This window comes from Pollicipes pollicipes, unplaced genomic scaffold (genome assembly GCF_011947565.3).
Source record: "Pollicipes pollicipes isolate AB1234 unplaced genomic scaffold, Ppol_2.1 Scaffold_4295;HRSCAF=5057_pilon_pilon_pilon, whole genome shotgun sequence".
NCBI classification, from domain to species: domain Eukaryota; kingdom Metazoa; phylum Arthropoda; class Thecostraca; order Pollicipedomorpha; family Pollicipedidae; genus Pollicipes; species Pollicipes pollicipes.
Window position 1 is genome coordinate 30,235,453 of NW_023596461.1, and position 21,811 is coordinate 30,257,263.

Sequence of the window (21,811 nt, forward strand, 5' to 3'; positions counted from 1 at the left end):
CTGGATTCTGTTCGGATGGTGCCAGCTCGACCAACAAGATTTCAAAATATGATGGATGACTCCGTCGCTCGAGGTTTCAAACTCACCACGCGGGCAGGAATTTTAAAACATTTGACGTGCAAAAGGGTTAAAGGTTCGTCGAACACTGAGGCATCTACATAAAACATTGTATGGTGCACATAAGCCGTTTTTGTGCCGGTGTGAAACGTAGAAATGCACAGCCGTGATGTAAACATCACCTCTGATAGATGCTTGTCAGAGTACTTTGCCTGTTATGCCTGTACGTGGATACGAATTCCAAACACGGTCCGAAAGGATGATTTCAATGAAGCTAAAGTGCTCGCAAACATGACTAAGGTGTCCATGCATGATCTGTTAACCAAACTGAGGTTAACAAAATGGCATACCATTTACGTTACTGCGATACTTTTCAGTTAATTCAACTTGGTTTTAGTTTAACTGAACGCTGAACAGATCACTCAAAACTGTACATCACACGATGCAATGTTTTTATGTACAGATCTTACTATATATATATATATATATATATATATATATATATATATATATATATGTATATATATATATATATATATATATTAAACACATATTATTTATGTATCATATATTATATATGCTCCCATTATATATACATCCGACAGTCGCCACGCTGGCGCACAGCTACATGCCGATTTTATCTCTCCATATCTCCTTCTCGTGTGACCCCTGGGCAAAAAGGGAAATTGGTCTTGATTCCCACAAGTATCCGTGACTTCCGACGAACCGCCGGAGCTATCATCATGATGAAGGTGCGGTTCCGCAGTGCGGAAAGGAAAGGCGACATTACTTGCCCTCCCGCCGTCTTCTCATCGTACTCTTGACCGAAACTTCATGATGCTGCCAATGGGCAGATGAACTGTTGATCAGTTTTATGTCAGCATAGGCCGCCTAAACTGCGTTATAACAATAGTCGTAGTGCAAATAGTGCGACTTGCAGAACTACGATGGTGGTAGTTCCACGGACAATGCTTAGCACCAAAAGCTTCGGTCTGTACACTATCTTGCTCAGAATACAACACTGTGTTGCTCAAAACTTTACATAATTAGTATGGCAAAACGACATTTCCGCCTCGTCACAAAGTGGCTGACCGATTGCCGTCGTGGCGCAGTCGCAAATTACGTCTCTACGGCAAGTGGATGCAGCCAAATGTCCTATATGCGCATTTGAGAAGGACGTGTTTGAATTGACCGGCATAACTGATTCTCGTTCGATCTCATTCAGCGAGCTTTAGCAGCGTCATATATTCCTGATTCCAGCCTCGGACTGACATCCGATTGTTATCGCTTGGTGATCCGGCTCATTTCCGTCGCTAGCACTCGCCAATATAATACATATAGTGTCGTTAGGCTCAGCCTATTATCTTAGCTCCAATTTGCTTTAAATATTGTTGCTATGTTGATTATGAGAGGTTGCAGCATTCTCCGAACAGCTATAGCTGTCTCATGGAGAAGGAACATCATCATTGATTTTAATATGATGGAGATGAGTCAAACAGTCCTGAACTAGTGCACTAAATGGGATGATTGCTGTCGTGCTTTTCGTCATGAGCATGCGGCCGCAGTACTTCGGGTGGCATTCCAGCCAACTGTCTCACGCCCACGTCTCCCCCCCCCCCCCCCCCACCCACTTCAAGATGTCGCCGCATCGCCCAAGCTCGCGAAAGGAGTGATACAGTCGGCAGGCACGATGCGTGCGACGTCCGCCGTCCCCCTCGTGCTGCTGGTGTGCCAAGCGAGTGCGGCTGGCTGCTCTAGCGTGCGGAACCGGACGGTGCCGGCGGCGGCGCGGACACCGTTGCTGCTGCAGGCGCTGGATCCGGCGGCGCCGGTGTTGGCTGGACCCCGGCCCCGGCCCCGGCCGCGACGCTTCGTGCGTGAACGCGACCGGCCGCCCAAGTACGTGGCCGAGATAGCCGGGGACCTGGTGCTGGGCGGCCTGATGATGGTGCACGAGCGCGGCGAGGCAAGCACCTGCGGGCCGATCATGCCGCAGGGCGGCGTGCAGGCGCTGGAGACGATGGTGTACACGCTGCAGTACGCGAACGCACACCCCACGCTGCTGCCCGGCCTCAAGATCGGCGCTCACATCCTGGACGACTGCGACAAGGACACCTACGGCCTGGAGCAGTCCATCGATTTCATCAAAGGTAAGCTGGTTGGCACGTGCGGTCGTGTGCCCGAGAGGGCCAATGACCGGCCGACATCGGCCGGAGCAAGGGGCGCGGCGATGGTGGTGGATTGGGCAGGTATCGCTCCGGTAAGGCGGAGCTAGGCTAGCCGTCGGGAGACCAGAACGGACACCAAACCTTAATGTATTGTATTGACACGGTCCTGCCAGTCATAACCTCAAACTCGGTTTCATCTTTAAGAGACAATCATTTCGGGCCTTTTTGTGCGAGAATGTGAATTTATCGGAAACCAGACGTATTGTGCATGCAGCGGCCCGTGGGACCAGAACGCGACCGAGGTGTGCCGTTCCGATGACCTTGCGTGACGCGCGCCCGTAAAATGGCACGACGATATATCAGCAGCGCGCAATTCTAAAACTGCACAAAAGAGTCCGAGTGGGTCTGATCTACTGTAGCAATATATCTGAGCGAATTAGGGACAGTCATAACAGCTGCATTAAATTGGTTTCGCTGCGTCCGTTTCGCAATGTCGTCAAGCGTAGCATAGATTGCTAATGCTATCCACGATGCACTTGAAGGTTGGATGCAAACTTGCAGTTGTGATTATGCAGACTGGCTGCACTTTGCCCGCATGCAGTGGTGGTAATGTATACTTTGTTCTTTTAAAACGAAAGTTCTCGGACAGTTATAACATTTCTAGACACCTTGACCTCGGAATGATTCGATTTCTCCACATAACGGTCCGCCGACGGGTCTGATCCAAATGGATGCCTCAGGCCAAACTGAGCCCCAGCTGAACACCGTAGTTGATGGCAAATCATGAATGGGTTTATTATGATGAATATGATATGCAACTAATATGATATGACCGTTATTAATGTATGTTGAACATGATATGACTGTTATCAACGTTATTGCAACCCATGAAATGCAGTTTATAAAACAACTTTCGATTTTTCCTCTAGAAAATTAAGAATGTGGTTTACAACGTGCGCCAGACAACAACATCGATGTTACACGTTTGCATAGCACCGCCAGCGGACGGAGCTGGTCTTCAGCTCTGCTGCACGGACCGCGTGGCACATCACCGGTGCAGCCCGGCCTCTAAGCACCGTGTCGCTATTCTGAGCGGCGGGCTCGACCGTAATACCAAAGTCATCAGACCGTTCGCACGACGTCCGGTGCCGTAAGCCTTGACCTGCCTTCTGGTGACTGTAGGGACAGGGAGACAGGCCAAGTGAGTGTCAATCGTGATTCGTCCACGCATTCACTGAATCATCAATCGACTCAATCACTCACCCTCCCTTTCTCTCTCTCTCTCTCTCTCTCTCTCTCTCTCGCTCTCTCTCTCTCTCTCTCTCTCTCTCTCTTCTCTCCTCTCTCTCTCTCTCTCTCTCTCTCTCCTCTCTCTCTCTCTCTCTCTCTCTCTCTCTCTCTCCTCTCTCTCTCTCTCTCTCTCTCTCTCTCTCTCTCTCTCCTCTCTCTCTCTCCTCTCTCTCTCTCTCTCTCTCTCTCTCTGTTTCTTCTCTCTCGCTCCTCGCTCTCTCCGCCTCGTTTGATTGCTCTCGCCAGTTAGATATGCCGGTTATGCAGTAGTTTAGCTGCGCCGGCCCTGATCGAGGTTCTGGCGCCGGCCCTTCCCTCTAGGACCAGAGGCAGGCAGCGACATAAAGCCTCACTAGCTGAGAGCATTGTAAAACTGTAATGACAGCAACGACTTTTATCGCTCCCGCCTTCCGTCTGTTTTCAGACAAAACTTACCACCCTTTATGGAATATGGTGTGTTCATTTCATAGCATCATGAATGCACACATTTGAGTATCTGTACTTCCAGACCGTATCTCCCCTTGTTTTCGCATCAACGCGAACTTCATCGTGCGCGACAAAAACAGTCGGGGGCAAATAAAGGATGGAACGAGCGTCCTGCTTTAGCTCTCATCTTCAGGGGACCAATAACTCAAAACCTTGGGTCTGTTGCCTCGAAAACATCTGGTAGGGGATTTGTTAAGGTCAGAATAATGTTGGGGTACAGGAAGGCAGAAGAATCGAGGGGATACGGAAATTGGATAATACGGCGAGTGGTTCCATGCACACGAAAACCACTTGTTTATAAGCTATGCCAATCGTTTTGAGGTCACTCAGGGCTGTTAAAACGCTAAAATCTAGTTGTATTTTGCTCATTGGATATTAACCGATTTCCACATGTTGAAATTGAATAAGACTGAACCAAACTAATGACATTTAAGTTCAACACTTATGTATTTGTACAAACAGAACTTAGGTTTGGCATAAACCAGGAATTAGATAAATTGAGTTACTTTTGACAGCTATTTGAAGATGATCTCACGCACAAATTGCATGTCTAAACACAATGTCTTACTACAACAAGGCGTCTGCCAGTCGGTGCACTAATTCCGTGTGCTTATCAGTCCAGATGTTTGTGGCACGCTTATTGCACCTCCTCAACTTTTTAGAACCATAGCTGGGGTTATCGCGCTTGATTGCTAGCTGCTAAGTACAGCTGTAACAGCAGTTAACGCATAAAAATTGGCCAAAGCCATACACCTCGAAGATGCCTTCTTAGGCACTACAAGTAGCGAATGAGCAAATTACCTTGACCTAAGGCCAGGTATGAAGGTCCAGACCAAGGTCACACCATCTTGGGCTTGCTGTGTGGGATAGTTTGCGGTGCTCATTTTGAACTTATTGACAGCAGGAACCGCATTACACATCTTCCATTGATTTCTTAGAGATCAGAAAGGTCATTGACCTAAGATGACCCGGTCGATATTTTGTATTATGAACATACTACCTGGCTTAATCTTTGTCGCTTATTCAAATGTAAAACTCATAGCAGTCTTGTATAATTTTGGTAACCATGACCTTCAAAAGGTCAAACAAAGTCACTGACGTTAAATGGGCTTTTAACATTTTGTTTAGAAACAGTTTCCTTGGTGTGACTTGAAGACCCAAGGTTATTTGGCCCCAAGGTGTTTATAAGTTAATATTCCGAATTTAATTGGATGACTGTCTAAAAAAAATATCACAGATGCATGGCTTCGTCCAACACTCTGTTGTCGCATCAGATTGAACGATTTCCTAGAAACTGCCTTCGCTAAAGCTACGGTTTTTAAGCCTGTCATATGTTTACGAACTTACAATTTGCATCTTATTGATTATACCAAGGAATGCGCTCTTCATTTGCCTGCAGCTTTGCAAAGTTTGGCGTGGCTGCGCCTTCCCTTCCAGAATTTATTCTTGATAAAGCCCTCGGGGTGAGGTCAAATTGATCTCTCCACCTAAGTGCCTCTCCCCCTCCGCCTCTCCCGGGTGGTCGCCTAAATGCACTGCAATTGTGTGGTATGTGGGTGGATCAACTTGTTCTGTCCTCCCTCCACCCGGGATCGCAAAAACTAAGAGGGCTAGACACCAAATTCACATGAGACGTAGGCATAAATGCGAGCTTAATTGTATAAATTCCAGGCCCCTAAGATGCAACCTTTAGATCCAATAAGATCGAACAATGTTAAACACCACATACGGTTAAATTCCACAGTGCTCTTAGATCTTTTTATGCAACCGACCTTTGTTTAGACACCTCCTGCAAATAAAATGTCCCCGGTATTCGATGTCATACCGTGTCAGCAAATTCCGAAATCCGAGAAAGTCCGACATTAGCGTCAAAAATACCCCTAAAACAAAGATTCGTAAAACCGGTTTTCTAGTTATAGTGGTTTTGGTTTTGCTCTTGCATCTCACCTCCATGCCTTACGAAAATTTGGCGCAGCTGTGCCCAATTTGGAACAGCTCTAAGCGCTTGAATAACAAATATATTGCATTTAATAATAACATATCTGTTGTAAGGTCACTGGCGTATGCTGCGCCAAGGCAGGCCATGGCTGTCAGCGAAGGCAATGCTCAGAAAATTGTTCCATTTGTTGCGACAACGTATTGTTAGAAGATGCTAAACAGCTTTGAAGATGGTCTCTTAGACATTACGACTATTGTGGTTAGGATAGCCACTGTGCAGTTTGAAAGTTATTTCGGATTAACCTTCGTGAATGGTCAAATGATTCCTTCGATCGGAGCGCATGTAAACATCATATGGCAGACAGTAGGGAACATTGTTCACAGTGGAATGCCGGGCGAGCTGTGTGGCGATGGCCGTGATCTCTACCATTGTGGGCCTCGCTGGCTGCGGTATGCACTTTCTTGGTCCTTGACTTGGCTCTGTGAATGACGCAGCAAGATCACCACAGCGCGCTTTACGAAGAAAATCCAGCTATGCATCTATCTCTGCTTAGATTTCCATGTTATATGTATGACGTAGCATGGATTGGCTAGGGTCAAATATTTTCAACGTGAATACTAGGATCTAACTATTTTTAACACGAATAACATGAGCTCAAGACAACACAGGGAAAGCACGACTCATCACTGCAACTCAGTGTTGCGAAGGCTACGACGTGCGCCTTTCTACCACTCGCAAGACTAGTTTCCCGTCAAGTTGCGGTAACACAGCACCAGCTTCGCACCTTCTTGTACACCGCTGTCTTTCCGCTGTGTTGTACACCGCTGTCCTCCCGCTGTGTTGTACACCGCTGTCCTCTGCCGCTGTGTTGTACGCCGCTGTCTTTCCGCTGTGTTGTACACCGCTGTCCTCCCGCTGTGTTGCACCGCTGTCTTTCCGCTGTGTTGTACACCGCTGTCCTCCGCTGTGTGTACGCCGTGTCTTTCCGCTGTGTTGTACACCGCTGTCTTTCCGCTGTGTTGTACACCGCTGTCTCAGCTGTGTTGTACACCGCTGTCTCCGCTGTGTTGTACACCGCTGTCCTCCCGCTGTGTTGTACACCGCTGTCCTCCCGCTGTGTTGTACACCGCTGTCTTTCCGCTGTGTTGTACACCGCTGTCCTCCCGCTGTGTTGTACACCGCTGTCTTTCCGCTGTGTTGTACACCGCTGTCTTTCCGCTGTGTTGTACACCGCTGTCTTCCCGCTGTGTTGTACACCGCTGTCTTTCCGCTGTGTTGTACACCGCTGTCCTCCCGCTGTGTTGTACACCGCTGTCTTTCCGCTGTGTTGTACACCGCTGTCTTTCCGCTGTGTTGTACACCGCTGTCCTTTCCGCTGTGTTGTACACCGCTGTCTTTCAGCTGTGTTGTACACCGCTGTCCTCCCGCTGTGTTGTACACCGCTGTCCTCCCGCCTTGTATTTACACCGAGGTGGTCACAGAGCTCCGTCCAGACAAGGGAGAAGCTTGAGGGCACCAGTTCGGTGCTGGCAGATGGCGGCTTAAGGTAGTCATAGCCAGAGCTTTTTCGTTGATCGCCCTACGATGCGTGGTCGGCAACTTGACCCCAGTCACCTCACCCCAGAGCCTATTTCATGATGAGCAGCCCAAGCTCAAAGAACGTCTTAGGGGAAGGAGGCTGATGCGTCTCCAGCATCAACTGAGGACGGGCAGAATGCACGACCTGGCCACCCTTGACTCTGTCGTCTTAGGAAGTCTGACAGGCTGGTACCAAACAGCATTGGATCGATGTCGGTAGCCCCAGCATGACGTCGTCGAACCGGAATGGCACTGGTTTGTTCGGACCGGCTTGATCAAAGCTATTAGTATTGGGTCCTGCGCATTAATAGGACTTCACGAAGCACTCAAATGCTGAGGCTACATGGCGCCGCCTGTCTCACCCTGTTCCACGGCATGCGCTACAACAAAACTCCTACCGACAGGAGTGCTACGACATCGCTTCTACTGCCAATACGCACACACGACATTAGTGCTACGCGACAAAACTTTTACTGCAGAAACCCACACCCGTCATTACTTTTGCTGCAGTCACTTATACAGTCACTTATTGCGCATGACGTCACTTCTACTGCAAAGAGCTACACGCAACATTAGCGCTACACGACAAGACTTATGCTTCAAAAATTATAATTGTCATGGCCTCTACCGCAAAACCTTCAATGGTCCCTTCCTACGCTCAACATTACGTCCGCTGCTGATGCTCGCTGTGGAGTGCCAAACATGTGGACATCCAGCGGGGATGTAGGAATAGTTCACAGGTTAGGAGGGAACCGCACTCGGACGGCAATATTCCAATGAAATGCTCGTGGTGCTGATACGGAAAGCTATTTATTTATTATGTTGTGCGATTTTGTGGAATTGTAGTGCTTGGCGTGACAGCAAAGGCTGTTTTGGTGGCAAGATCTCAATGATGGGTTTAACTTTTCAAGCAGAAGTGATGCCGCTTTTCAGTGGCCTGACCAATAAATTGGAGTGCTGAGGGGGTAAGTTGTGGATTATGGCCTGTATCTTATTGCACAAATGTAGCATATAAGTATTGACCGGAGTATAAAATTGATGGTAAGTAAAAATGTATCGGTTGCTACAGTAGACATATTGGCGAACATTGGCTTTTTTAAATAAAGGTTTTTCATTGCTTTCAAGTTTTGTTGTGTAGCACTCATGTCACCAATAAATCGTTGCGGTTGAAGAAATGCCGCATATAGGTAAAGGCTGTTTAGGTCTTTGCTTTACAAGTAATGACTAGGAAAGGTTTTTGCAGTGTAAGTTTTGTCGAGAAGTGTTCTTGTCGCGTAGGAGTGTTTGCAGTAGAAGTAATGCTGCGCATAATTGAAGACTGCACACGTTTTTACAGGAGGTGTAACGACGTGTATAACCTTTGAGGTGTAAATTTTTGATGTAGCACCCATTCATGTCTTTCATAAGTCTGTACCGCAAAAACAAAGTATGTATAAGCTTCGCGCAGTAAAAGTAATATCGCGTGTAACTGATGCGGGACTTCTTTCGGAAGGAGATTTTCCCCTGGCGTAATATCGTGATACCCTTTCACCCTGGCAGAAAGTGTGAGCGCGGAGGGGAGTCGGGTCCCGTAGCGCTGGTTGTCCAGGCGCGCAGCTTTCCCACAACTCTGCCGACACGCTTAATATCAGTTTCAAAGTGGGTTCGGCGGCATAGGCCTAGTGTTTGGCATCTTTGAGTCGCATGACGGCAGGTGACAGCTCTGAGCCTGTGCTGACCTCGGTCGCCAAACGACCCCCAACCCATCTACTTTGGATCATTCCTAGATGTGTGGAACTGGCCAGGACAATTGCCCCGAGTGAAGTCCCCCTGCCGGCTGTCGTTTATTTTAACATTTCCTCGGGTGGGGGGTCAAATTGCCCCGAGTGAAGTCCCCCTGCCGGCTGTCGTTTATTTTAACATTTCCTCGGGTGGGGGGTCAAATTGCCCCCCTCCCCCCCGAAGGTTTTTCGGAATGGTTTCCGAACGGAGCGGCTTAGCCACGCAAAATTTTGCATGGCTGTAGACAGTTGAGTAGCGGATGGTTTGACATGAACATTTGTATGTACCTCTTAAGGTCGCTGACCTATGGCAGGTCAGAGTCAGGTCGTGGTTTCAGTGAAGGCAATTTCTGGGGAATCGTTCAATCTGATACAATAACGGAGTGTTTGACAGTCATACATTTCTGAGATGCTTTCTTAGGCCCCACAAAAATTGAATGAGTAAAATATGTTGACCTAAGGTCAGCTATGAAGCTCAGACCAAGGTCAAAACTAACTCGACTTGTTACTCAAGGGGTTGCTGTGTGGGATAGTTTGTGGTGTTCATTTCGAATTTATTGACGGCAGGAACCGCATTATACATCTTCCATTGACTTCTTAAAGGTCAGAACAGGTCATTGACCTAAGATGACCCAGGTCGACGTTTTGTTTTAGGAACATACTGCCTAGCGTAATCTCTTTCTGGTTTGTTCAAATGCAAAACTCAGAGCAGTCTTGCATAATTTTGGTAACCATGACCTTCAAAAGGTCAAACAATGTCACTGACCTCAAATGGGCTTGTGATCTTTTGCGTAGAAACAGTTGCCTAGGTTCTGGGGGCACCTTGGGGTCCAACCTGGAAATTGACCTTGTTTGACCTTATTTGACCTGAAGGTCATGACCTAGGAACCTCAAACTATGACGTAAGTAAGTTCACGTATAGATCAACACACCCTGTAAATTTGGTGTCTCTAGCTTTCTTAGTTCCTGAAATCTCAGAGAGGTCAGTTTGCCCCGCCCCCATCCGAGCGACGGGTATCTAGCCGACCACCCAGGCGCGTGTTAAGACATGTGCGTACTTTCACAGCATGGACCCGGGTGCAGACTGCGAGAAGATGATGCATCCTGTAGCGCTGTTCGATCGCGAGATACGTGTCATTGCTGGTGCATTTACGTGTCGAAACATGACGAGTGACAGGCCTAGACACATTTTAAGGGAAGTGGTGGGGCTAACGGTTGCGTACCGCTCAGGCCTAACAATTGCCTCAGGACAACCTCGCTCAAGGAGTGTCTTGAGTCCTGACCTCAGACGTACAATGCTGGTTGGAACCCCCTTGACGTCCATCAGATCGCATGTAATGCCCCGGTGCGCTTTTCCTCTGGCAGCCTTTCCGTCAGGCGGGATTTGACTTCTGCACGGTTCGTGGAGCCCTGCATCTTCACCTGTGTCCTGGAACTTCCCCCTCCCCCCCCCCCCCTCCTCGGAACTGAGTTTCAATCGACGGATGCGCTGGATCGACGATGATTATTTGAAACCAATGCTTTTGGCCTTAAGTACGAAATGTGTTTAAATGTTCGTGTCTCAAGACCAAACATGTCTGCAATGGCGACGTCAGGAAGACTGACAAAGGAGGGAGCTGGCTAAAAGCGAGGTCTCAACCATCCCATCGTGATCACGCCTTTGGTCCTGCCGATAGTCATTGCCATAAATTGACACGCATCTTTTAGGCAATATTTTATTAACTAATTTAAGATATTAGTAGACATGGTCTAATTTGTAAAGAAAATGTACATTCCTTTTACATTCTTTGTACATTTGCACAGGGAATGTATGGTTCCAGACTTGCCCGCACACACACACACGCACACACACACAGACACGCACACACACACACACACACACACACACACACACACACACACACACACACACACACACACACACAACACACACACACACACACACACACACACACACACACACACACACACACACACACACACACACACACACACACACACACACGCACGCACGCACGCACGCACGCACGCACGCACGCACGCACGCACGCACGCGCGCACACACACACACCACACACACGCACGCACGCACGCACGCACGCACGCACGCACGCACGCACGCACGCACGCACGCACACACACACACACACACACACACACACACACACACCAACGTGCATTGCAATGGACGTCCCGTTGGGCGCCAGTGCTTGTTCTTTAATACCCACCCAGGTGGCTGTTAGAATAGGACGCGCTCGTGTGGGGCGGGGTCAACTGTACCCATGAAATGGAGATAGTTTCCAACGGACGGTTCTAGAATATTCACGCGAGTATGTCCGCGCAAAGACGTGCTCCTGGCTTTTATTGGACGCGACGACCCGCCTACTAAATTACGTTTTATGGATCATTTATTATTGACGCCGTCGTTGTTTCGCGTCGTCTTCATTAGATGCATTCATGCAGCCTGAGAGGACATCATTCGATTCGAAAGCGGCGCGCACTAAATACTGGCGGAGTCGTCAGCGACGCACACACATCTGCGAGCACGCTGCTGTGCGGTACGGTCTGCCTCTCCGGCGGCGCTCCATTTCCCCACGCGTCTGCTGGCTCTATTGGTGGGCGGACTTTGCTGCCGGTGCGCCGCAGCTCTCAATGGCCTGTTCCAGAAGCCACATTGCTGTTGATAATTAGCTGTCGATTAGCCGAAATCTTGTCCAATCAGCAGCCACCCCTACGCTCTGCCTGTGATCCGCCAACGTCCTCCGCTCTGCCTGGCGGATACCGGAATCGGTGATATGGTGGTCTGCCTGGCGGATACCGGAATCGGTGGTATGGTGGTCCGCCTGGCGGATACCGGAATCGGTGGTATGGTGGTCTGCCCGGCGGATACCGGGATCGGTGGTATGGTGGTCTGCCCGGCGGATACCGGGATCGGTGGTATGGTGGTCTACCCAGAGAATACCAGAATCGATGGTATGGTTCTGTGCCCGGCGCATACCGGGATCGGTGATGTGGTGGTCTACCCGGCAGATACCAGGATCGGTGATATGGTGGTCTGCCCGGCGGATACCAGGATCAGTGATATGGTAGTCTGACAGGCGGATGCCAGGATCGGTTGTGTGGTGGTCTGCCCGGGGGTACCGGGATCGGTGGTGTGGTGAATCTGCCCGGCGGATACCAGGATCGGTGATGTGGCCGTCTGCCCAGGGAATAACAGAATCGGTGACATGGTGGCCTGCCCAGGTGATACCAGGATCGGTCTTGTAGTTGGTTCTTGCAGGGACACCACGACCGATGTTACGGCGGACTTTTGTAGGAATACCGATGAAATGGCGGACCTCAGTGGGGATATCAGGGCCGGTGATATTGTGCACAGTGGCGGTGTTACCCTGTTGTGGTAGTTCCATTTGTTTAAATTGTTGCAGCGTTCGCGTTTCACTGAACATTTATTCTGGCAGCTTAGAAAATGGCGAATTTGTACAGCATAGCACAAAATGGAATCCTGAGTTTGCAAGACCCTGGCCTGTAGCGTGCTGGAGCACGAGGTCTGGATCTGGCGGTCCCAGCCGCGTCGCGTCGAGGGGTCCGCACGACCGCTGACTTCCGGTCAGTGGGTGGTTTATTCAGGGGCTGCTCGTGTTGAGCGGGTGACCCGGTCTCTTCCCCTCCCTCTCAGATGTATTACTATTGGCGCCGGCGTCCGCACCCGTGGAGTTGACCGCACTCCATCGGAAAATTGTACATGCTTGGCCATTGGCAGGAGCGGGAGCAGCCGGCACAGCGACGTCCACTGCCCCCTGGCACGGATCGCTGGACGGACCGGCTCTCGCATAAGGCTGCTCACCACGTGCTATCGCCGCAGCCCCCCGCCCCGGGAAAGTCCGGCTGGACAGCCGACGAACGTTACTGGCGGACACAATCCGGCTCTAGTCTGGGCTAGGAAAAGTACTCGGATCTGTCCAGGACCCCGTGTTCTCATGTGTCTAGAGAGCTATGTTCCCATGTGTCCTGTGAGTCGTCATTCGATCTGCCCTGGACGCTGTTGTTTGTGCTGTCCCGAGAGCTGTGTTCCCGTGTTTCCTGGGAGCGATGTTCCGATGTTTCCCGAATCAGTGTTCCGATGCGTCCCGGGAGCGGTGTTTCGCTGTGTCCCGGAGCAGTGTTCCAATAGACCCCGGAGTGGTGGTTCCATGGGTCCGGGAACAGTGTTCCCAATGTCCCGGAGCGGTGCTTCCACGTGTCCTGGAGCGCTGTCTCCATGTGTCCCAAAGCGGTGTTCCGATGTGCCCTGGGAGCGCTGTTTTGATTTGTCCCGCAGGCTGTTCTCTGGCCCGTCTGTCCCGTGAACCGTGCTACGGCAATATATCCGATGACAGAGAGCACCCTGAGGTAGCCGAGATCGAGCAGCGGCCGCCGGTGCTCGGAAACGACGGTCGGCGCTCGGCAACGGCGGCCAGGGATTGAAAACGGCGGGCCATCCTACGCGAGCTTCGAAGTTCGGTTCTAAGCGTCTGCCACCCCGACACTACCGGAATGATAGGACGGTTCAGTTGTGCCTTGAGTTTTCAGGTCGAGCCCGAACTCATGCACCTGCCACGCTTTGACGTGAGGCGAGCGATCCTTTTCACAATGTTCTCGACGTGAGCGCTGGGATTCGCTCCTCCTGTTCAAAGTTGTCTCGTTCCCAACACTTGAACTTCCTGTAACGAGCGTATGCATTACAACGCTCTCAAAGCGGAGAAAATGTCACCACGCCTCTGCCCCTCATCCAGCTAGAATACAGTGGGTAGCACCCAAAATTCATGGAATGTACTCGTCCTCACTAACGTCTCAAACCAACAACCAGGACTCGGTCAGCAAATGACCATGACTGTAGTCTTGAGCCCTGGCGAAATCAATGCATAACTTTTTCACTTCACCAGTTTAAAGGACGGTTTTTAATCCTCACCTTACGGTAATTTTTCGCCTTCGCTAACAAAGTAGGCAAGTAAGCCAGGCCTCAGTAGGCTCGGCAAGAAGGCTAGAGCCGCATAGAAAGCGGCATTTGAAAGCTGTAGTCGGACTGCATCATGTAGGTGTGACTGAACAATAGTGAGTGCGGCTTTTGACGGGTCAGATAACAGATGATAAGATTAAACTAGCACTTTAAAGGCCCCCGCTGTTGTCCCAAGAACAAAGAATGCTGTGATGCTGCGGAAGAGAGCGTTGAAATGCTCTTGAAAAACTTGAGATAGTTACTAGGGTACCTCGACACATGCAAGCTTTGGTGTCTCATGTCAGTCCAAAGGAATATAGACTATTGCTGCATTGGCCTGCTCGGATATGTCAAGAACCAAACAAGCTACATGCCTGGGGAAAACTCACTGGAAATGCCTCCCAAATGCTGTAAGATGTGTGTCATTAAGGTTTGAATCGTATACTCTTGAAATGGTCAAATCTGCTCGTGAATGCTGCTGGTAGCAGAAGTTACCACGGAAAAGGTATTAGGAACCTCTGAGCCCTCTCTCAGGGCGAGGGTTAAGGGCAAGACCAGGGCCGGACTAGGTTAGTAGGGCAGATGCCCAGATCGCAACTACCGAACCTTCTGAGCTCGTCAGGGGAGACCCGGCACACAGCGAGTGCAGAGCCAGGACCTAACGGCTGCAGTCGTGGGCGTGTCGCCGCCGTCGTCCTGCAAGGGCCGGACTGCTTTGTTTACCTTGCTTTTATCTACAATGGTGTTCTGCGAGCTGCTGCCGGTGCAGACGCAGCCAGCAGACTGCCGAAAACACTCACCCGAAACTCGATCCGGTCGACCGGCGCTGCTCGCGCCTCACTGCAGGGATCGGGAGCAAACGTCCGATGAAGGCTGCAGCGAGAGCAAAGACCAGAAGCAAACGTCCGGAGACAGCTGCAGTGGATTGGCGAGATGTTGCGCATAATTTAGGACGTCCTGCTGCACGAGAGGATCCCGGATTTCGTCAATGGAGGTGTCATGCTTCTCTGTGGCACGACCTCCTGGAACTTGGTATTTCCTCTCCAAAGAATAAAGCCCCTCGCTTTTTACCACTTAGAAATTAAAAGCCATTAGAAGGTACAAATCAGCATGCGTTAAGATGCGAGAAACATTACATAAAGTCGGATGTAACTGAACGCATACAATGGAGCGTGGCGGCCAAGCCGGTTAAAATTTTTAATTTGGCCCTTTCTTTAAAACAATACCTGTCAAAGGTCTTGTCAGATTCTCTCAGGGTTTTACAAAGTTATTGAGGGGCTGTGGATTGGACGCCAGCGCATATTGAAGATCGACATAGGGTCAACATTTCTATTGAAATATTCAGCCCTTGTTCCCCTGAGGAAATAATCCTGTCTTTAGAATCCTTTAGCGAAAAATTAATCAAATAGTTCTAAGCATGTGAGCTAGCCGCGAGGCCGAAAGAACACAGACCCCAGTGTTGCGGCCTGCATGGGCCGCGCGGCGTCGGTCTCGCAGCTAACATCCAGTGGCAGTCAACTGGCGTGTGAAAACGCAGCTAACATCCAGTGGCAGTCAACTGACAGTGAAAACGACCACGTATCGGGAAGCAGTTCTCTCAAAAGCTTTACGACATCCGCTGGTACACACGTAGAAAGTATTCCAGGGCACAGGTTTCACCTCTGCGATATTCAGATTGAGAGTTGGGACGGATTAGCTCCCTTGCTCATCCCTCTGTAACTGTTATTTCCTTTTTCAGAGAATCAACTTTGAAATTGCACGAGTAAAATCTTGTGGTCCTAGTTTGAAGAGCACTGGTCCCGCCCAGTCTGCAGCTCCTGGTGGCTGCCAGTCTGGTGATACGTGGACAGGGTCTCCCTGGTCCATATGGAGGCCCTCAGAGGGACACAGCATACACCTGTCTCCTCCCTGACACGGTAGGCCCTCTGGCAGGGACATCTGGCACTACATAAACGTAGGAGGCCTCACTGGCCCCTGCTTAAAACGGCGCGGAGAGCCCATGGTTCGATGCTAGGGCCTTTGACAAATACAGGACGTTTCTGCTGTCTAGCTGTGGATGTGAACTTTTGCATCATCATTTATCTGATCTCCTTTCAACGTCACGAGGCCCCCGACGAGGGGCGCAGCCGTGATTTGCAACGGGAGGGCTGACGTGATTTGCGATGGGGAGCTATTTTTACGAACGAGTCCCAGCCTCATCGATAGCACCTACGCACTGCGAACAGACTAGCGGATCTCACAAACGTTGATAGGTACGGCATTCAGCGTATCAATGAGCTATCAATGCTGGTTTGTCATAGTGCCTTGAACAGTTACCTCAGCTGCGTACCGTGCATTTTTCACGACTATCCGCTGGTCTAGTTGCTAAGTTACGATGGGTGGGGGCTACATATCGCTGCCCATGGATATTTTCCATGATGTTTCAAACTAAAACAGCTTTCCTGAACACCAGATTCCGGAAACATATTCGGGAGTGTCGTGCTGAAAAAACGCGCACGAACCTGAAGGCACGGGGGGGGGGGGGGGGGGAATTAAAGCCTCATGAGCCTCCCTTGACTGCCTCACTGGCTCCGACCAATGCATAAGGTCCTTCAGGGTGCCATCCCTGTCCCTGTTCAGCAATTGTGCCCCTGCTGGCCGACATAGGGCCTGTTTGTCACTACTGTTCGCCATGAACAGATCATGGATATTTGGTGTGAACAAGGAGCTGGTGTTTTGGCTGGATGGCACCCGCATGGTGCGTTGCTATTCCGAGCGAAGGACGTTCTTCTTTGTTGACGTGGGATGGGATGACACACGGTGAAGAATTACTCCTTAATGATGACTTCGATGCATAAAACTGGCAATTATGACAATTTACCATCAACTTGTCTTAACGTTGCCAAAACATATTGCCTCCTTTGATAGGTTAGGCCCGTCCGAGGTGAAATTGACGGTCTAGAAAAAATAATTCCAATCGCTAGCAAGCTTCAACAGTTCATCGTGACTGTGTTCAAATACCTGGGATATCATTAAAATACTTGACGTAGAATTTGGGGTTTAGGCACGCGTTGGTGGTGCCGTTTGTTCAAGTTTACGTATAAAGAAGGTCGTCAATGGAGGTGCCATTCGGCCACTCATGGCAATTCCAAGCCCTACATATAGTGAGCATTACCACATCTAAGTATGATGTTCTCGAGACGGTAACTGTGGGGTGTGTTATCTTATCCGTTGTAAAGATACATAGGCCTATTTCGTTGTTCTGCAGCCAGGTCATGTACCGTTGATGCACTTTTGAGGCCGTAATGACGACAAGCTTCTTGCAGCGGAAGTACGGAATTTCAAACTCGAGTTGAGAATACTTCGGCTGCCCACCCATGGACCTCACCCATATTTATAAAAGTGGGTTGCGAAAACGATGCAGTGGTTATCATGCCATACATAAATACTTTTTGGTAGCGGACGGAATTTAGGCTAATGGCGCGAAGCGCTTATAATTTTTACGACAAAATATGACAATTTGAGTGCAAGGTAGCATTTTAACAAAGCTAAGACTAAGTCAGACTGCTAGACCGTTACTGTTGCTGTTTCACGTTTCATATGGTGGCAACACGCGACCCATGTGACCCCCTCGACTACACCACTGGTTATGCTTATACCACTGGTCATGGTTATGGTTACACCACTGGTTATGGTTATGTTTACACCACTGGCTACGGCCTCGATCAACTCACGTCAACATGAGCAAGCTCTGCCACTGACAATGCACAATGACAATCTTTGACCACGTGTATTAGCAAACGTCGCCATTGTTGGCTTCTCTACAAGAAGGTGGCATAAGAGAGTCGTATTATCACTCATACACGCCGTGATCCATGATGAAAGTTTTACGCGCAAGTGGCAACCTAGCTAAGTGGCGCGGATGATAAGTAACGCTTATCTTCGTCGGCCGGCAGGCTCCATCAGCAACATTGACGACGGCGAGTATCAGTGTCCGGACGGCACAAGTCCGCAGATCCGGAACCAGGTCAACCAGGTCATCTCAGGCGTGGTGGGCGCCGCCTCCAGCGTCACCTCCATCCAGGTGGCCAACCTGCTTCGGCTATTCAAGATACCTCAGGTCAGCCCGTGGCGCCCGCCTGACGCGCGCCTTCACCGGTTCCTTCCGGCCACGACCTCAGCGGCGCCGCGAACAGTTACGGCGGGGTTTTGTTATACGTTGCTGAGGATGGAAATTACGACTGGTAATGCGTCCTGTTACTCTCAAAGACCGTCCGTCTTGGGCTTGAGGCCATGGTTGTATTTTTTCTGGCATCAGTTAATGCATGGGACTCCTTGAAGCACAACAGTTTTGTTGTACCTCTCTCGGTTGTTTCGGGAGGCCAGTCTTCCTCTAAAGGTCCGGTTACATGGCCGTAGCTCCCAGCTGCAGGGGACATACAGCGTCTTTCCTAAACAAGAGCGTGTGGCCTGAAGTTGGGCCCAGCGGGACGCGAACTTTCCACCGCGATGTTAACTGTTTCATAAAGCGCGGTTTGCCAGTATAGATTGGAGAAGTTGGTGCCAAACTTGGTGCAGTGCTGTACGATAGGTAGTGACATTCTGCAGTCGCCCTGTATCTCAGACGTCCAGACTGCATCCGGCGCCGGCGGCTAGTGTCATTTGTGATCTGTAAGGTGATCCGCCGCTCCGCAGGTGGCGTCGCTCGTGGAGTTAACAGCTAGCTCGAAATCCCAGTCCGAAATGCGGGTTATGACAAGCCACACGCGTTTGTATGACTCCTTGCGTATATTGAGAATCAGCTTGCCTGCTAGTGGCGCACATGATCAGCAACGCTGAGTTGGGTTAAGATTTTGGGAGCAGAGGAGGAGGAGGAGGGGGGGGGGGGGGGCAGGGCATGGAGGAGCGACTGGTGTTTGTGTAGTGACAGCCGTTGATCGTTCATGGCACGTGAACAAAATCTGAGACGCAGCAGGTTTTTCGCCAGGAGGTATGCGGGGAGCAGGGTTCCGAGCATACCGGGAGTAGGCCTTCCGAGTGCAGGTCTTTCGAGCGTACCATTCACGGCAGCAGGTCTTCCAAGGTTAGGTATTCTGAGCGTAGGTCTTCGGAGAGTAGGTCCTCCGAGCGAAAGTATACCAAACGTAGGTATTCAGAGCAGTAGGTCTTGCGGGCATACGTCCTCTGAGCTTTGAATGTCATTAGGCATTCCGGGAATAGGAGGATGCTCGAAGGTTCGTAAGTGATATAAGGACACGGAGCTAATAATGCCAAAAATGCCACACATATTTCAGGAGCTGACCTTATGTCGCATAACCAAAAAGTAAAACATAGGGCGTCAAAATCCTACAATTTTTTTGGCCACGCCCCTTTCTGCTACCAACACCAGCATTCCAATATTCGCGTAATGTGATGGTACTTGCACCAATGCGGTTTGAAATTCGTGTGCAAGCTACTGCTTTTGCTTTTGGAAGAAATGTTTCACAACTGAGGAAATTAAAGCAAGCATCAGATCTAATGAAATAAGCTTACTCATAACATAGTGCTCCTCAATACGTCATTTTTTATTGTGTCATGTAATGTTTCCATGCCGTTATGGTGCTGCTGACCTATCCATGCGAAATCGTCAACCTCAGCACTCACTTGTGGTACTTAATTTTGCAGAAATATGGCCATGGTAGCGCTGGAGGTGTTTTCTGACATCATGCATCGTTGCATGCTCATGTTCTGACCCTTTCCCGTGGTGCTCTTGCCTGTTTATCCGTGAGCTTACGGCATGTAACACCATTCACACGTTCAATTATGGTGCTTTAATTAAGCTATTCCATTACAACTCATATTTCCGTAATAACTAGCACCCATGTCTAGCTTCTTATCCTATGTAGTGCAAATCATGATTCGAGATCGAAACTGGCACAATTAAAAGTGATAGAAAACGATGTGATGCATGGTTGGGTGGAATTATGTTGGTTAGGAACACCACGTGATCGATGTAGGGGGGGGGGGGGGCAGGATATGAATGACGTTTCCATGGTGTCATGCATGCCTGAATGGCCTTGAAATAATCTGCACGGAATGGTTTACACGTCGTCGCAGGTATGTAGCTCAGAAACTAGTGTTTTAGGTCTTAAGAAGGGTAGCACCGTAAACTGCACGGAATAATTTTTTGAATGGCTGTTTCAGTTCAAAACCGTATACAAAGGTGGAACTCTCCCTTAAACCATTCACGGTATGATCAGGAGCCTTACAACAACTCAGTGTTCTTTTGTTTTCGTCGCCAGTAAGCTAGCAAAAGGAAAGCAGTCGAGCCATATTCTTGTGTTCGACTTCGATGTTATCGTGGTGGGTAAAAGTGTGTTCTTTTTTTGTCACCGAACGAATGTCTGCGGATAAAATCGTCCCCAGCAGCGATATTCTGAATGTCTATGTGATATGGTATTCCGAATGCCTATGTGACATGACAATCCGAATGCCTATGTGATATGACATTCCGAATGCCTATGTGATATGGCAATCCGAATGCCTATGTGATATGACATTCCGAATGCCTATGTGATATGACGTTCCGAATGTCTATGTGATAGGCAGTGAATAGCCTATGTGATATGACATGAAATGGTAATGACGTCCATGCGCAGCAGCACAATCAGGAATCGGCTTATCAGCGAAAGCCTCCTTCATCACCGCGACTTGCAATGTCATGCACATAACCGAAAAGTTTATTCTTGCAATGTCGTTCAACTAACGCCAGGATAAGCGCTCCTGCGAAGAATGCAGGCACACCGGCGCTAGATAATGGGATAGTTCAATCACAAAAACGGTCTTCTTTCACACTCGGAACTTGCCGCGGCTTCACGTTTAAGCTTGATTTACGGTTGGATTTGCCATCCTCGACCGCGAAAAAAGACGACAAGGGACCTCGAGAGCCAGGGCAGCTGAGCGCATGGCAGAATTCTTAACAGTGGCACGCAGCACTCGGGAATGACGTCCAACATGCGAGCCTCCTCAAGGCCACGCCCAGTCATGAAAACCACGTGTGCGCTTGGAGCCCGACCCCAACCACCATGGTGCTCTCCACCATACCTTTGGAACGCTCCAAGCGTGGCGCGACATGTGCTGCCTTGTGAGCGCCTTTCGCTGCGCTCCCCCAATGTGTATATATTGGTTCAAACTGGTTTTCTTGGCTGCCTAGAAGGGAAGAAGGAGTGTGTCGTGTTCCGGGATGGGCTCAAACTGAGGTGACGGAGACTGTGAAAATGTTGGACAGAGAGGTAGTAGGGGCTTGCTGGAAAAAGGATGATCGGGGTCATGGAAAGATGGGATCACAGAACCGTTCGAAGAAAACAAAAACCAGTTATTTCATTTTCTGGTGACGCTAAGCAAAAGCGAACAAAACTAAAAAAGCAAAAAGGCAATCATTTACGGCTGCAGTCCAACTTAACAAGACTGTTACGTGCTTTCACAAACCAAAGGTATCAGAAATTCCGGGCCTAAACTCAGTGAAATCCTGCAGTTTGAACAATGAAATGGGATGTGTTTCCACCACCGAGGCATAAAATCAATTTTTGCCGACTCTAGC

The 21,811-nt window shown here is 49.5% G+C and overlaps 1 protein-coding gene across 1 annotated transcript in view; it reads left to right on the top strand.

Moving 5' to 3' along the window:
- Positions 1-800: 800 nt before the first annotated feature.
- Positions 801-21,811, top strand: part of LOC119097417 (metabotropic glutamate receptor) — a 194,481-nt gene continuing 173,470 nt past the window's right edge. The window contains exons 1-4 of the mRNA XM_037220459.1: positions 801-809; positions 1,958-2,215; positions 6,004-6,100; positions 18,189-18,352. Of these exons, the coding sequence (XP_037076354.1) occupies positions 801-809; positions 1,958-2,215; positions 6,004-6,100; positions 18,189-18,352 (528 nt within the window). The remainder of the gene's footprint in view (positions 810-1,957; positions 2,216-6,003; positions 6,101-18,188; positions 18,353-21,811) is intronic.